Source organism: Fringilla coelebs (assembly GCF_963513975.1).
Source record: "Fringilla coelebs genome assembly, chromosome: 21".
NCBI lineage: Eukaryota > Metazoa > Chordata > Aves > Passeriformes > Fringillidae > Fringilla > Fringilla coelebs.
In genome coordinates this window covers 10970447-10987324 of record NC_140047.1, presented here as the reverse complement: position 1 = coordinate 10987324, position 16878 = coordinate 10970447, and the positions used below count along the sequence as shown (strand labels likewise).

Genomic DNA, 16878 nt, shown 5'->3' with positions numbered 1-16878 from the left:
TCAATTGTTAAAACACATCTTAGGAGGATTTTGGTTCACCTGAATGACAGGTGACATGTATTCTGTTTGGTTTGTAGTTTAAATGAAAAATCAATTTACTTTATCGATGGCTGCAACACTCTTTAGCGAAGCCTCATATAACACTGAGCCCCAGTTCATTGCAAAAAAATAATGATTTTGCAGTCAGTCACCTTTGCCATTTCTAACGTTTTAAAATAAGATTCTGATCATTCATTGACAGTACTTGTTTGATACAATACTTGAGCTTTAAGCAGATGTTTATGTTGTCTGCAGTGAAGTTTTCTCAGAGAACTACCCAGATGGATGTTGAGTAATCCTGTGCCACAAATGTCACTCCTGAAAACAACAAAACTGCAAAGGAAATTTAGAAGCAAATCTTGTGTTCCAAAGTGACCTTTTGTGCTCAAAGAAAGCCAGAGCTTTGAGACTTTGCAGCTTTCATTTGGACACTGATTTGCAAAGCAGACAAGAGGAGTGATTAATCCCAGTCCTGGAATGCTGTTGATGAGGGCAATAACAAACAATGCAAATATCTGCTGTGAAGTTCACAGGGGTTAGAAAATAAGCTTATAGCACTTGAGTCAGCAGCTGTGAACTGCAGCCATCACCTGTCAGACAAGATACTGGTTCTGTTCAGTTTTACACTGGTGGGGTTTTTTTTGCTTTGGGCTCTTTTATTTATCATAACATCAAGTGCTTTTACAGAGTAACCTTCCCAGGAAATGGCTTAGGAGAGGCAGCCTTAACATTAAAGATGCAATTGCTTGTGCAGCCAATCCCATTCAAAGGAACCCATGGAAATGTCCTTGGAGATGGCACTAACAAACTGATGGTACTTTTCCCTCATAACTTGTCCTGGTATTTTAGATGTCTTGCTGGATTTTGCTCATCTAGCAGAGTTTTCAGTTTGGAATGGATTTAATATTTCATTCACCTCTGCAAAGGTCTCTAAAGACATGGAGAATTAACCATTATGAATAATGAAAAGAGTGTATTTCCAAATTATTTAATTTTAAGTCAAGAGTAACTATGTAGTCATAGGAAAATGTCATATTCAAGGTTTTAGATAAGTCATGGATTCATTTTGTTATTCCACTTGTTCTCAACATCAGCTAAAACTAGTATCTTTGTAATGTGATTTCACAGAAATGTAAAATCTGTCATTTATATAGAGTTTCCAGAGAATCTGGATGTCACAAACTCTTTTGGATTAAAATAAAATAAATATTGATAGAGTTTAATAAATACTGATAGAGAATTCCCCTTAATGTAGAATTGGATGTGGCTGCTAAAAGCAGTTTGTTCTAAGTTGGTTGATAAAGGGGGGGAAAGGCAAAAAAAGTGTAAACCTGGACAGAAGATATCAGTGTCTTGTCTCTCAAATCCATCTTTGAATTTCCTCTGTTGGTTTCAGTTGCTGTTGGGAAGCTTTTACATGAGGGCACTTCCTCTCAAATACATTAATGACCTGGAAGTTACCAAAACCACTCTTTCATATGCTCTGGTTATATGAAAGACTAATCAAACTAGAGTATTGTACTAGCGTTTCCTGTATATTTTTTTCACTGAATTATACTGGCTAGTACTGTTCATGCAGTAATATTTCAAATATATTCAATGTTTTTCTTTGGAATTCTCAACAATTGCATGGATGTAATTTCACTTTCTACCTATTACATTTTTTTTATTACCCTCTGAGAATATCTTCCTCTTGTCCAAAGAAGCTTTGAAATTTTGTGCCACCTTTGTGGAATAAAAGTCACAAAGAATAAGAGGAAAAAAAAGCCCAGTACATCCCAACAGAAAAAAAAAAGGAAAAGTGCTATAGAGCTATTTTCTGCCCTGAAATGTGTTCTACATTTTTAATAAGATCCCAGATTGTCTGTAGCAGTGGCCATCTTTATTATTACTATTATTTTACAAGGAGTGAATGCCTTTGCTTCTGTTGCACACGTGCACATTTACTACCTTTAATGGCTTGTTTAAATTAAATAACACCGTGCACTTAAATTCTGGGAGTCTTATTATCTCATTGAGATGCTGCCGCTCTTTTTGTATTGTGACAGAAACCCCTTGGTCAAATTGTATCTGTCTCTTTTTATCCCATTTTTACCAGTAGATAATGTTGCGATGAAAGATCCTCCGGACTTATTGGACAGGCAGAAATGCCTGGAGGCCTTGGCGTCTCTGCGGCACGCCAAATGGTTTCAGGTTGGCTCTTTGTTCTTACCTTGTTGTTATTGTAGCCTTGCGAGGTTTTATTTGAGACAGTTTTAATTTTAATGCCTCTTTAATTTCTGACTAGTCCCTCCTAGAGCAAAGGTCTAGAATTCCAACCCAGTGCTGTACTGTGCGAGGGCAAACGTGACAGGGAGACAGTCAGCTGGTCCAGAGTTGTCATGAGGCTACAAAAGCAATCTTGACACTTCACTGCCTTTTTTACACGTCTCTCTAAATTCAAGTGTACTTTTATATAAGTGTTTTTATTTTGCATGAAGCTGATTAAGTATTAAGTAATAATAATTTAAAATCTATCCCAGGACTCTGTGCATTTAAAAAGAAAAGCAAAATTGAAGACCAGGCTTTTGCAGGCGTACTGGAATCATTTTGTTTGTTTTAGGCCAGGGCAAATGGACTAAAATCATGTGTAATTGTCCTTCGTATTCTGCGGGATTTGTGCAACAGAGTCCCCACATGGGCACCGCTGAAAGGCTGGGTAAGTACAGAGAGAGCTGAAGGCCACAGGGTTAAGTCTCAGATCTCCTGAGACTTGTAGCAGTATCTGGACTGGAGAAAGCAGAGTCTTGTATGAGACTCCTCCTTCTGCCCCTGTTCCTTTGCTCGCCATTAACTGCTCCCTGTGTAGAGGAGAGAAGGCAAGTAGTCTTTGAGTCTGTGATGCACCGATCCCATGGAAAGGGACACACTCCTGTGGTTCTCACACATCCCAGAGGACTGGCAACAGACTCCCACTTCTTGCCTTCCATCCCTCTTGTTTAGCATTCTAAAACTATCCTGCTCCTGTGACAATGCCGCTCCTGCCAGCGGCTGTTGCCCTTTCCTGGGCAGGTCTGCCCTGCGTGCCTGGAGAGGAACACTCTGTAGGGCAGCAGAGGTTTTTCTTGTGTGGAACTGAAAGCCCTCTGAGAGGAGAACATTCATCTGACTCGACTTTAGAGACCTCTCCTTTCTGACTTTTTGGACAGACAGTGGAGAGCAGCTGGTGTGTCCAAAAGGTGACTCAGACCAGGGGGACAAAGACATACCCTGCACGAGGACATGGCCTCCTCTGGGGCAGGTCTCTGTCCCTTAGACCTGTAGTGGATTACAAAGAAAGTGTCCTGATGTGAATGCTCATCCCCTCTACCCCCTCCATTTTTAACTTTCAGTCACAGTTACCCTTGTGTCCATACTAATCGTAATTTAATGTCTTCTAGCCACTCGAGCTTATATGTGAAAAATCTATAGGTACTTGTAATAGACCTCTGGGCGCTGGGGAAGCATTGCGACGAGTGATGGAGTGTTTGGCATCTGGAATTCTGCTTCCTGGTAAGGGGCCAAATGAACTCCAGGAACACAAAGGGATGCTCAGCCCACCTGAACATTTTAGCTGTTGCTGTAGGATTCCATGAGAAATGCCTGCAGTGAACTCTGAACGTGCCGTGGAGTGAAATTAATGTTTTTTTCTTTAAAATATAAAATTAAAAGAAAGGATTTTGCATAGTGGTAACTGTGTGAATGATATTGCCACTGCAGGAGAAGTTAACAGGCAATGTTAGATTTGTTATAAATTAACCCCTACCTCATTAAGGGGTTGCAGGTAAATAGACTTAATGATTATCTGGTTTCTACAGATTCCCTGAAATCTACATATCTGTCCAAATTATGTGTTTTCTTCCAGACCAACTGATTTCAGTTAATGTTATCACCCATGTGCAGTGTTTACTCTGATAAGGTCTGTGGCCACTGCAAGGGTATAAAACCTTGGGTCAGTTTGCATTGTGTGAGGCCTGAGTGCCTGCTGGAGAAGGGGTGCTGCCCCCTGTGCAGCAGCTGGGCTCAGCTGCTCTGTCAGTCCCTGTTTGCACACTGCTCGTTCCCCTCAGTAATCCCCGTTCCTCTCCCTGCCAGGGGGCCCGGGGCTGCACGACCCCTGCGAGCGCGAGCCCACGGACGCTCTGTCTTACATGACAGTTCAGCAAAAAGAAGCCATTACACACAGTGCTCAGGTAGGGAACTCTGTGTGTCCTGCAGCAGTGAAGAATTCAGCTCATTAGCACCATTTATTCTCTGCCAGAATGGCTTGTTTTCATGGCAGTCCTGACAGTTCTTGGGCTGCACTATCCTGGAAAGGTTAAACCATAGATCAGGAGTGCAAGTGTTAAATGTGTGTGAAATCTCATCCTTGCAGAGGCAGTGGGATGCCTGTGCACCCACCTCGGCTCCCAGCACAGAGCTGCTGGGTGGGCTCCCTGTCAGTGTGCCCTGCACTCTGTGTTACAGAAATTCATGAGTCTTATGGTTTTAGACATTAGCATTTCTCACAGCTATTGCAGAGGCCAGCTGTAAAAGCTGTCTTCTTGCCTGTCAAAACCACAGAAGCAGTTTTGTGTCTAAAGACTTACTAAAAAACTTGAGCAACTGAGGTAAAATCCTGCTGTGATTAATGTGTATGTCTACTGTCCCTTTCAGCACGCGCTGAGATTATCAGCCTTTGGGCAGATCTATAAAGTTTTGGAAATGGATCCCCTCCCATCAAATAAGTCATTTCAGAAATATTCCTGGTCAGTAACTGACAAAGAAGGTAGGTATTATTTGTTCCAAAAGTCACTACTTGAGCAGTAAACTAGGAGTTAATTTAGAATGGGTGAAGTTCTGAATTATGCACTGCAAATGTGAAGTAGAAGCTATTCTTTGTTATATGTGGGGTGATTTTTTTAAAAAATATTTCATTGTGAGAATAAAATCTGGAAGTTCTGGTATCTAGAAATACCAAGAGACAAGAGGCACAACAGCCATAATATAGCTGATGATTATCAAGCACAAAGTCCCTTGGCATCCAATGAGCAGAAGTAGTGTTTGATTCTTATGCTGGTGAGGACAGACTGCAGACGTGTCAAAAAGCATAAAATGAGTGTCCATAATAAAAATACTCAAAAATTATTCCTAGAAAACAATATATATCTAATGAAAAACATTTCCATGTGTATTTTTTTGTAAAAACAATACTGTTGGAGACTAAATGTGGAAAACAGCACTGCAGGTTTGCAGTCCTTATCCCACACCTGGTAGTGGACACAGAGATCCTGCCTGGCCTGGCAGAGTGAGCAGTAAACCAGTATTGGCTCTCATGTAGCAATAAGAAAGTTGTGACTGATGGATGAGTTCTTTTCTCTATAAACAAGCAAGAAACAGTGTGGGACTAATCAGACTCCTGCTGTGGGATCGTGTTTTCCTAATGGCATATCCATATTACAAGGAACTTTATACCCTAGGTACAGGCTCATCTGCTCTGAAGAGACCGTTTGAAGACAGTGTCGGGGATGATAAAGATCCAAATAAAAAGATGAAGCGTAATCTGAGGAAAAGTAAGTGCAGCACTTCTCCACTCTGTTTTCAAAGATCTATTGTACAGGGGCAGCTGCTTTAAAAGCTTCTCTGTGTTGATGTGGTAGAGCATGTGAAAAAGTCTTGGGAACAAAATTGTTGTCTCTATCACTCTGCATTTGGAATGTCAAACACATCTCTGTGCATCTGAATTTCCCCTGACATGCTTTACTAACTGAATGATTTGCATTTTTAAATGGGATTACCCATTAAGTTACACCAGAACTGAAGTTGCCCAAGCAGCTGAGGTATTTATTGGTAACATCCCTGTATTGTGGGGTCTTTTTAAAGTACTGCAGTGGCTTTGCTGAGTGAAGATTGCACTCTCTTCACTCTTCCCCTTCCTGAATTAGGTGCTGGTCTCTCAAGATCTCCCACAAGGAAAATAAAATGTGTAATCTGCAAAACATTGATGTTGCACATATGCACAGACTAGAAGTCTCTTGGCATTGCTGAGATCCAGTCATTCTGGGGGCTATTTTCATTGTGCTACTTGGATGCCAGTTCTGGATCTGGTTCCCCATTAGCTATAAAACTTGTTACTCCTTTTACAGCAGGCAGGAGGAATACAGCTAGCTGCAGCAGAACGTTGTTAATTTAAAACCAGGTCATTATAGTTGTTTACCCCGAATTAGAATGGCTTATTGAGGACTTAACAGTGTTATGGCTCTCCTCACCCTCTTGAGAGGCTGAGGGATGGTTTTGCTCCTTGATACAGACGGAAGGCACTGAAATGCAAACTATTTCATTTTTCTGTTCATCTTGTTTTGTTCATTTTCCTTTCCCCTCCTTCCCCCACCCCTTCTACTATCTTGTACTAGTACTAGATAGTAAAGCAATAGATCTCATGAATGCTCTGATGAGGCTGAACCAAATCAGGCCAGGGCTTCAGTATAAGCTGCTGTCACAGTCTGGTCCAGTCCATGCCCCAGTCTTCACAATGTCTGTAGATGTTGATGGTACGACTTATGAAGCATCAGGACCTTCTAAGAAAACAGCCAAGCTCCATGTGGCAGTGAAGGTAAGGCAGCCTGAAATAATCTGCTAACCCCAGATCTTGGAATAGAGTATGAAATGTGCTTAAGACTAGTAATATGCAAGCTCAAAATTTTAAAAAAAATCATTAAGCTGAGCTGCTCACTGTGTGCTCTAAAGACAGCTGGGCATGGTTCAAAGAGCATCACTGGTTTTGTGCTGGGGGGGGGGGAGAATTTCCTGGGGCTCTACAGGTCAGCTCATGTTGCAGTGGACTGAATGTGGTGGTGAAATTCTGGACGGGAGAGGTTTAGTTGTGTTCTGTTCTACTCCTTCCTCCTGTTGGTTTGGAAGTGGCATGTTGGTGGCTGCTTCTTTCTCCCCCTCCTTCTCTGTGTCCATTCCTGGCTTGTGAGCTCCTGGAAATAGAGTTCTCTCCTCAGTGCCTGAAGAGTACCTCTGTGTACTGGGTAAACCATGATTATCCAGTTAAATTTCCAGTAGGACACTGGTATCATTCAGAGACTGGTCAAGCTGCTGTTGCTTCCTGTAGGTGCTCTACATGACAGCAGGACAGACTGGAATGCCCAGTGTGAGCATGCACCAGATGTGGTGCTTGGGGACATGGCTCAGTGGTGGGGGCGTGGCAGGGCTGGGGTAATGGACAGTTGGACTCAATGATCTTAAAGGTCTTTCCCAACCAAAACAAGTCTACAAAAGAACATCTGTTAATAGAACTGCTCTTCTGATAGGAACAGGCCCATCTGTCATTCTGTGCCTCATTTTGTTTTGAACAAGAATTTCCTTTTTAGAATCTTCATCTGGCAACTTTCTGCTTTCCTTTGATGTCAGTTTTGAAAATCCCATTGTCCTATGTGCTTTCAAGTTCAAAGTGTCCAGAAGCATCTGAGGGAATGTGTTATTCCTTCAGGAAAAGTAGCTCCCTGCATGTGCGTCCTTCCAGACCTTCTGCCTCATTCTTTTATTTTTCATACCTCCCTGCAGTTTAAAAAAACAACAAAAAAAAGCCCAAAAACCCCTCTTGCCCTGAAAAACTGTGACTGCTCTGCCCTTGAACCTCTCTGCGTCAGCCAGATCTGTGCTGGTGCCGACCCAGCTCTGTTTTCTCTAAATTTACACATCAAAACATCCGCAATTCAAGCCAAGAGGAAATGGGTGGTGTGGTCAAAGTTGCTTTTTTTTTTCTTCTCTTTCTTTCTTTCCCTTCTCAGCAGACCCAGACCCTGCCTTCCAGTCTTATAAGAGGGAATAATGTGAGATTTCACTTTCTAATTCGACCTTTTGAAAATGCAGAAGCCCTGAAAATGCAGCCAGATGTACCCCAACTGCATGGCAGCTGAGCTGGGGCTTTACCCAGGCAGTTCTCAGCTCAGGGTTAGGACACAGTCATTTTTGCAGACTTTCTTCTTGGCCCTAAATTTTCAGCAGAGTTTCAGGTTCCTTTCAGTTTCCCTTGCCCTATGTGTGGTAGCTCTGTGCAGCTGGATCAGGAAGCTGGTTAAGGGAGAGGCTGGCCTTGCTCATGGAGGATGTTTTTGAAGGAACTGAGCTCCAGAAGTACCATCTTGTACAAGGCTTGAATTCTCACAAGACTGTTTGTCACGTTTGCCCCACAGTCTGTCTCTTGATCTGTCCATAGACACAGGGGGGAAATCATGCATGAAACTATTTCCTTATAAGGCCATTAAACAGTGTCTTTAATTTCTTACTTTACAAGGAATTCTTGAGATGATGAATAATGCTCATGAGTATCTTTGAGACTAAAATTCTGCTTTGTCTTGATTCCACTTTTGGAAACCTGAAATTATTTTCCCCATTGATATTGTATTCCCTACTGATAACTACTGAAATGGATATCTCCATTTCAAATAGGAGAAAACTAATATTCTAAGCAATCAGCCTTTTAAAAGTGTAAGGTGGACTGTTTGTTGTGTCGTGATCAACTTTGTATTTGCTCCTGTTCTGCTGCCTCTGTCACAGTTCTTTTCATGGGGCTTTGTTGTAGGTTTTACAAGCAATGGGGTATCCAACAGGTTTTGATGCAGATGTGGAGTGTGTAAGTTCTGATGAAAAATCAGATACTGAAGGTAAAAATGAAACAACGTCTTCAATCTCAAGCAATAATAATACTGGCAATTCCACAGCTGACACCTCCGCTACCCTAGAGGTAAGGATTGCATTGAAAGTACAAAAGATGGAGGTGTGAGGTTTGGGGTTTCGCTTTTCATTGGGGTGTTTTTTTCTGTTCTCCTTGTCAGAATGGTAAAACATAAATTTCTTCAGTTGGGAAACAATTTCCAGACAGTGTGTATTTATGGATAACTCAAACCACATACATGTTTAGTCCACTGAGAAATTTCCAGGGGAATGGAAATGGAGTATTTTTAATGGAACTGCCCTGTTTTTATCCATAGCTGAGAGAATTCTACTGCAGACTGATCTGGTGTGCTGAGATCTCAGCCTTACCTTGCTTTCCAAACATTTACAGACATTTCTACTAAGACACGTGACTCAGGGCATGAGATTTCTTCAGTCTGAGCTGGGTAGTGCCAGGACATAATTAGGTGGAAGAGCAGAGAATTGTGCAGGCCTGGGAAGGCCAGTCTCTCCTTTCGGTGTGAAAGCCTTCGATTTCAAGGAACTTGACACCGTGGCCCCACCTTCAGCTTCGGATTCTCTCAGGGTTGCAATTCCAAGTGCAGCTGGTGTCATGTTTAGTTTGTGCAGGCACCAGATCAGGCCACGAGGACAGCAGCCCTCACTAACAGAAATAAATGGGTGTGACTTCTGTGTCACCACTGTTTGTCCTCCTGCCCTTCTTTAGAGACTCGCCCTTTGCTGTGCCAGCATCGCAGGCTGCTGCAGCCAGGGCAGAGTTACCTGTGATACAGCTGTGCAGAGGTTTGGCTGCATTTTGAAGAGAGAAAGGCTCCAAAGTAAAACCCTGCATGTCTCTCTAGGTAAGAACTCAGGGTCCCATACTCACAGCAAGTGGCAAAAACCCGGTGATGGAGCTCAATGAAAAGAGAAGAGGTCTGAAGTACGAGCTCATCTCTGAAACAGGGGGAAGCCATGACAAGCGCTTTGTGATGGAGGTGAGTGGGGCAGAGGTGCAGCTGGGGAGGGGTTATTAATGGTGTAGCAGAGTCACTTACTGCTGCAGCTCACATTTTTGCTATTTTGCCTTTTGCAATGCACATTGGTGGTGGTGATTTCTCAGGTTATGTATCTCTTTGCTGCTGTGATGATTCAGCTGGGGAAAGGAATAGCCTTTCTACTTTAGGAAAATACAGTGAGAATTAAAACTGGATTCTGACCAAAACTTCATGATGAGGAAGACGCCAGGGTATGGGTTAAATCCAGTATCCAACAGATATGCTGGTCCTCTTTGAATTGCAGTTGTAGTTTCCAGATTCCCAATATCTGTGACACACTGGTTCCCAGGATAACCCTGGTATCCTTTAGCAGTTTCAAATCTAGAATCAATAGAAATTTGTCACATGAAACACTAAGGATGTTTTTTCCTACTAAAGTTCTTTATGGGTGGCAGATCAGCTGAGTGGGTGCAGCATGGTGTTCCTGTGGATCAATACTAGGCATAAACTCATGTCTTAATTTTCAGGTAGAAGTAGATGGGCAGAAGTTCAGAGGTGCAGGCCCAAACAAGAAAGTAGCAAAAGCAAGTGCTGCATTAGCAGCACTTGAAAAACTGTTTTCTGGGCCTAATGCAGCAAATAACAAGAAAAAGAAGATTCTTCCTCAGGTAAGAACTGTAACTTACTTTTTAGACTATTATCCCAGGCCTGGGTTGGTTTTTGATACAGAAGGCAGCATTTTAGTAAAGTGAGGTTAACACAGGCTGGTGTTGTGAGCTGGTTGTTTGGGGGTGAAATCCTGGCCCTGCTGCAGTTATGTGGGTTCAGGAGGGTAAGGGAGATGTAAAACCAGTGCTGTAGGTTGAGGAGAGGAAAGTTGTGGGGAGGTGGGAAAGACAGCAGGGAGGAGCAGCAGAGAGAGGCTCAGAAGCCAGCAGTGTTCAATCATGCCCAAATCTGAGGTAAATAAGGCACAGTCTGAGGGAAGGGACTGCCAGGGCTGAGCATGGGGAACATGCTGGACTCTGCAGGCAGTGACAGGGCCAGGGGCCCGCTGTGTCCCTGTCACTCACATCCTCTGGCACAGCACTCTCCAGTCTGCGCTCAGCCAGCCTGGCACATCAGGCATCTTTACAGAGCCCTCTCAAAGGGGATGATTTAATGCAGGCAGCCTTGTATTCCTGCAACACTCACTCTCTGAACTATTTTTTGTCACTCTGGGCAGACTAAAGGGGTTGTCAGTACAGCTGTTTCTGCAGCAGTCCAGGCTGTTCGAGGCAGAGGACGAGGTGCTTTAACACGAGGGGCGTTTGTTGGGGCAGCTGCTGCTACTGGATACATAACACCAGGTAAGGCACCACACTTGTAACTGACAGTTTAGTATTTGTCTGCTGGGGTGTTCTTTTTCATGTGTGTTATTCACCTGTGCAAGTGATTCCTTTAACCATCTGACATGGAGCAGAAGGCTTCATGGGGGTTTAAATAAATCAAAGAGCTGGAAAACTGGCAGAGTGCATCCTTTATGAGTGTGCAGCTCAAAGCTCTGTGTGCACAGAGCACACAGTTATGGGCATAATGGCTTTCTTGGCTTTATTATTTTATGATTTGTCTTCATAGTTCAGTGCCATGGCACAATTCCCAAAACTCTCTTCCTGCCTAAGAACCTTCTGGATCATGTGCTGGTTTAGCATTAGGAGTGCCTTTTCCAAGAATCCTTTGTGAACATGAAGTCAGCAGGCTCAAGAGTCCCTGAGCTCCCAAAAACCCTCTATGTGAATTCCACCCAGAAGCATCTAATAGTAGCTTCTGTGGTAGCCCGAAATAAAACAATTTCTTTCCATACTCTAGCTGATGGAGAATCATCATCCACACTGCATTGTTCTGATTAGCAGAAACAGCTTCTGAAGTTCAAGGGCTTCTGGTTCCCATTTCACATTTTCACAAGAAAATGTTCATGAAATGATCACTTTCTCCATCTTCAAATTACTTTTCAAAGTGCATTTTCTTTGTGACTTTACAGCATGTCTGAGGTTTGTGGGTGACATGTGAAAGGAATCCAGACATTGTTTTCACTTGCTCTAAGAACCATGGGTTTGTAAGAATGAGATGCTGAAGATGCCTTAGTCAAAGCAAATCCAGTAGTAGCTTCCAAAAAATAACACTTCTAGTCCTCATACTCAGGCTTTCAGATTACAGCATGAGCTCTAATTAGACCCTCCAGCAGCTCGCATGTGCTAATAGCACAGCCCTGTTGTTCGGGAGCCTTCCTGCCTGGCACCATTGGCAGCATGTCATCTTCATTGTTCCTGTATGGTCATGTCATTTTAAATATTAAAACCCAGTAATTCATTTTTAATGGCTGTTAACATTGTTTTTGGAACTGTCTGTCTGCCTGAGGAGTCATTTAAGAGACACTTTAACCTGCCAAGGGGCATGCTTCTTGCCAGTGTGGAATTATTCCAGAAATAAGTTTCATTGCTGTTTTGTTGCTGTAGTTAAGCTTTTATTGGCCTTGGCCTTCACAGATTATTTCTCTCTATCACCTATTCTTCTCAGAAATCTCTTACTTTTTGGAGTGACACCAGCAATCTCACCAGAAAAAAAAAAAAACTGTAAAGCCTTCATGAACTACTGACATGTAGAAACCAATGCTGGTGTTACCTGTGTTGCTTTTCCTCTCAAATAATTCAGAGTCAAACTCTGCTCTCTGGGGGAAAACGATCTGTTTGTGTGGAGGTGTTCACATGTCTTCTGTGGAACTCTGTCTGTTAGAAATGGCAGAGAACTAAGGGGGATGTGACATCTGCCACAGGCATCCAGCCTTTTCTTTTTAAAGGAAATTTAGGAAAGTGACTGTTCTCTGCATAGACTGCATTTGTGTTTTAAGAAGAACATAAGCAAATATGGGATGTCTGTGTCACGCCAACTCCATGCTCTGACAGTGCAGACTTTAGGGATTCAGTGGAAACGAAAACGCTGAGGAAATGAAATAGGGAATTTTAACTCTGTGATGCTGAGGCTTGAGAAGGTCCCTAGCAGCTTGTCCTTCTGGCCACCGCATAGGAACATTTCAGTGTTTTCAGCAATATTTGTATGCATTGGTGTGAGGTGAGTTTTGCTCTGCTCCTGCTTCAGGCACAGGGTCCCTGCCCATGTGCAGGTGTGCAAACACTGACAGGCAGGGCAGGGAATGACCCCTCTCCCTCCTCTGTTTCCCTGCAGGCTATGGAGCACCGTACGGATACAGCACAGCGGCACCAGCCTACGGTACGTACAGCCCTGTAATTAACACGTTAGAAATTATGCAGAAACTGTTGTGGCAATCCAAATGTGGCAGTCCAAGGAGAAATTCAAAGAGATTTAAGCTCTTAAACCATGACAAGAACACCACTTTTATGCCATAACCTTGTGGTTCTTTTTTGGTTGGAGTAGCTTTTTGCCTCTGCTTTGCCTGGTCTGTGGAAGGACTGCTTGTTCTAATTGCCTGTTCCCTTCATACTGGAACCCAGTCAAAGTAGTTCCCTTCCTTTTTACAGCCAGTCTGTGCTCCATTCAAAGACTACCGAAGGGCCTATTTCAGCATCTCTGACTCAGATTTAGCCAAATGGCATTACAGTAACATTGGTGAAATGTTTGTTCCCAAGCGTGACTTGTGGACAAAGCGCCCTTAATGCTGTCAACTCTTTGAAGTCTATGGGCAAATATCCCCCCACCCCTGCAGGCTAAACCACTGCTTGGGACACCAGGATGGGTTTTGGGTAGCTGGTACTGGTAGCAATCAGTCTGTGAGGCAGCCAGGACACATTTGCCACAATGCTTTTCACTATGAAACATGTTCTATTAGGCTGGCAGAGCATTGGTTTCATGGAGTTTGTAAAATGAGCTGATAACCAGAGAGCTGTGATGGAAGGGTTTTCCTTAACTCGGCTTCTCCCTCCCCACTGGCTTGTTTTATGCTGGACTAACAATGCATTCCTCTAACCGGCCCTTTTGGTTACTTTGAATGAGGTTTATGTGGCAATGGGAGCAGGGCAGTTGGAGTCAGTGATATGTCCTGGCACACACAACGTGAGCCCACCAGGAGCAGTCCCACCAGCCTCTCCTGTGGCAGGGACTGGTCACAGTCTGCTGCTCAAATGACCAGCATGTTTCAAGGCCTGGAATTTTTCATATGGGAAACTTCTGCTTTTTAGCATTTGTAATAGGTCATTCCTCCCAAATCTGTCTAACTTGGGCAATACCAACTCCCCTGATATCATTATAAAAGTTAAAAATATTTTGAAATGTCAATTACATTATTTTTGCAGAGGTATGAGTTCTAACAGGGCAAAAATGCTGCTGCTTTATGGAAAATGTTTGCTTTGCCTGACTGGGACCAGCTGGTCCTGTTCTGTACTGAGAGAGAGAATAGGCCCATGGGCTGTGTTCAGTGTGGAATTCTCCCCCAGATTTGGAGCAAACCTCTGTAGTTTTACACCTGCTGACTGGCCCTGTCCTCTGACAGAAGGGCAGCTGGCAGCAGGGCTGTCCCACGGAGTGTTGTCCTTTGTGGTGCATCACACAAGGAACAGCAACATGTTTTCTCAGAGAAAAATGAAAGGGAATTTAGTTCGGGGTATGGATTTTTTAAGAACCCCCTTGGTTCTTTTCAAGCAACAGTCTCAGAGTATAACTAGGATTACTGGTGTCTGCATGTCTGTGTTTTTACAAGCAGTGACACACTGCAACATGAGGAATCCTTTCCCTGCTGAAGGCAGGAATACAACTGTTACCAAGTTTCCCTGCAGCTTTTCTTGCTTTTTTCATTCATTCCTTCTGGTCTGGGATTTTTTTTCTCATTATGCCTATTTTGGGAGTTGGATTTTAAGCACTTAGGTGTATATATGTGACATATCACTGACTTCAAAGCATTGTGGAATTGGATGCCCCCATTTTTCACATAAAGAGTTTCTGTTCTTAATGTCTTATGATTGTGATGCAAAGTTCTGGGATAATGCTTTTTGGCTGTAAGGTAAACATGTCTCTTTGCCTTTGTAAGCTGTTGCATGTTGGGAAACTTCACTTTGATCATCTGGTGCTCTGAAATACCTGCTGTTGCTGCTTTGTGATTTCTAAATGGATACATAGGTTAATACTAGAATTTAAATAGGCAAGATTAAAAAACCAAACAAACGTTTAATTGTGCAGAAGTTTGTGAGGCCACAAGAACTCTAAAATAATGAAATCAGGCAGATGTCAATCTTTCCAGATTTACTACTTCAACCCAAGAGAGGAAGTGCAGAATAAGGAAGCAGATGCAGAATTTACTGTAGGTGCTTGATTTTTGGCTGACCTACCTGGATACTGATCAAAACTGCTGAACAGTTTCCCTGTGAGTTGTATTTTATGCACAGCAGTGCCTGTCTAGAATATCTGCAATTGCAACTGGCCTGTGAAATTACCTCAATGTAGAACAAACTAGTAGAGATTAATTACCATAAAGATTATGAAATAGAGCTTCAAGTCCAAATACACACTCTGTTTTTGAGAATATTACTTCCTTAATTTTACCAAACACCAGGACAAAAATAAAGCAGACTTTAAGCTATAACCATCTGTCTGAAATAGTGCAAAATGGTGAAGCGTTACTGTTTATGGGACTCTGCACCCTGACATCACATTGACTGATTGATCTGGAAAAGGTTAATGAGAACACTACTGTAAGCTCTTATCTGACTTTCTTGGATTGCTGAACTTATTTGGAGTCCTCTCCCTTTCTTCTCTCTGTAGGTTTACCCAAGAGAATGGTTCTGTTACCTGTTATGAAATTCCCAACTTACCCCGTTCCCCACTACTCATTCTTTTAGCAAATGGCAGAAGCTAATTCCTATTGATTGAACAACACAGTACAGTACAGAATGTTAGAAGAAAAAAGCCTTTTTATCCTGTTTTCTTTGAACACATACTTGAGCAAAGTCATTTGTAAAGAAACATCTTTTTCCTACTTTTTGATTTTAACAAAATGCAAATTTAGTTCTCTAAAACTTGAAAAAAATGTTCTGTGAAATGTTACCTCATTTTCAAATAACTTATACCAGCCTTCTGTTATAGGGAAGAACTAGAAGCTTAAATCTTACGTTTTAAATGAAGTATCCGATTATGTAAAATTAAATTTGTGAAGGATGTATAGAATATAAAACACTGATCACAAATAAACTGTTTTGTTGTAACACAAGAGTACTGCCTGTTTCCTAATGCAGTCACACAGACTCAGTTAATGACCTGTATTTGCTGTAGGGTTATTAAATGCAGGGCATAGTTCTTTAAAAAACAAAAATAAAAATAATAATAATAAAAAAAACACGATAGAAACTTTACAGTTAACATTTAACTTTGTAAATATTATGGTGTGTAATAAACTTAGTAAAATATGGGTTAAAATATTGTTTTATCTTATTTTTTATAGTTAAGCATCAGTACCTGAGTTTCCTTATAGATCAGCATACTGTAACTGTGATTTTAGACACAGTCTTAATTATCCAAGAAGACTTTTCACTCATACACAAAATGCTGAAAAACAAATGAAACAAAGGGAATTAGTCTGTCTCTGTATAAGGCTGCATTCTGTGAAACAAGTATTAAACAAGTATTAAAGGAAGCTCCCACAGAAGGACAGAAGGATGCAATTCCAGGGATACACCTTACACCTGTATTGCCCAGAGAAAGGACAACAATAATGTTACAATCAGGTTCTTTAGAGCTCAAAAACTACATGTTTTCCTTTCTTTTCTGTTTTTACAAAAAAAAAAAAAAAAAAAGAGAGAAAAAAAAAAGAAAAAAATTCCACTTGTTCTTGTGGCCTTCTTCACTTTTAAGATTGTCTGCCCACCCTTGATTTTCCATCCACCATTTCTGCAGAAAGCATTTTATTTGTCAATTGTATATTAAACCAAAGGTTCTCCTTTCCCCCTTACATTTATAAGAATCTAAAGCAGCAACAAGGTCCCCATGAAAACTTGCTATTTAATTGTCCCAGTTCTTGTTGAGTGCTGCTGTGAAAAGTGACACACTTCAGCCATAGGCCAGTACTTTTTAATGAGTTGGTGCTCAAACCCAGAGTCCTCTTTTTAATGAGGAGTGTGTGCACCTGTCTGAAATTCCAGGATAGGCCCCAGCTCTC

General features: G+C 42.0%; 1 protein-coding gene across 3 annotated transcripts in view; it reads left to right on the top strand.

Moving 5' to 3' along the window:
- The window catches only part of STRBP (spermatid perinuclear RNA binding protein), a 46524-nt gene extending 30517 nt beyond the window's left edge, over positions 1 to 16007 (top strand). Inside the window, exons 6-18 of one of the 3 annotated variants that reach the window (XM_084219704.1) lie at positions 2141 to 2232; positions 2642 to 2737; positions 3459 to 3570; positions 4153 to 4250; positions 4714 to 4825; positions 5517 to 5609; positions 6450 to 6649; positions 8630 to 8791; positions 9585 to 9719; positions 10247 to 10387; positions 10945 to 11068; positions 12942 to 12986; positions 15489 to 16007. In XM_084219704.1, the coding sequence (XP_084075830.1) occupies positions 2141 to 2232; positions 2642 to 2737; positions 3459 to 3570; positions 4153 to 4250; positions 4714 to 4825; positions 5517 to 5609; positions 6450 to 6649; positions 8630 to 8791; positions 9585 to 9719; positions 10247 to 10387; positions 10945 to 11068; positions 12942 to 12986; positions 15489 to 15565 (1487 nt within the window). In that variant the 3' untranslated portion in view covers positions 15566 to 16007. Of the gene's footprint in view, positions 1 to 2137; positions 2233 to 2641; positions 2738 to 3458; positions 3571 to 4152; positions 4251 to 4713; positions 4826 to 5516; positions 5610 to 6449; positions 6650 to 8629; positions 8792 to 9584; positions 9720 to 10246; positions 10388 to 10944; positions 11069 to 12941; positions 13422 to 15488 lie in introns of those variants that run through there. The other 2 variants (XM_084219703.1, XM_084219702.1) reach the window with 2 other exon arrangements.
- The last annotated feature ends 871 nt before the right edge of the window (positions 16008 to 16878 follow it).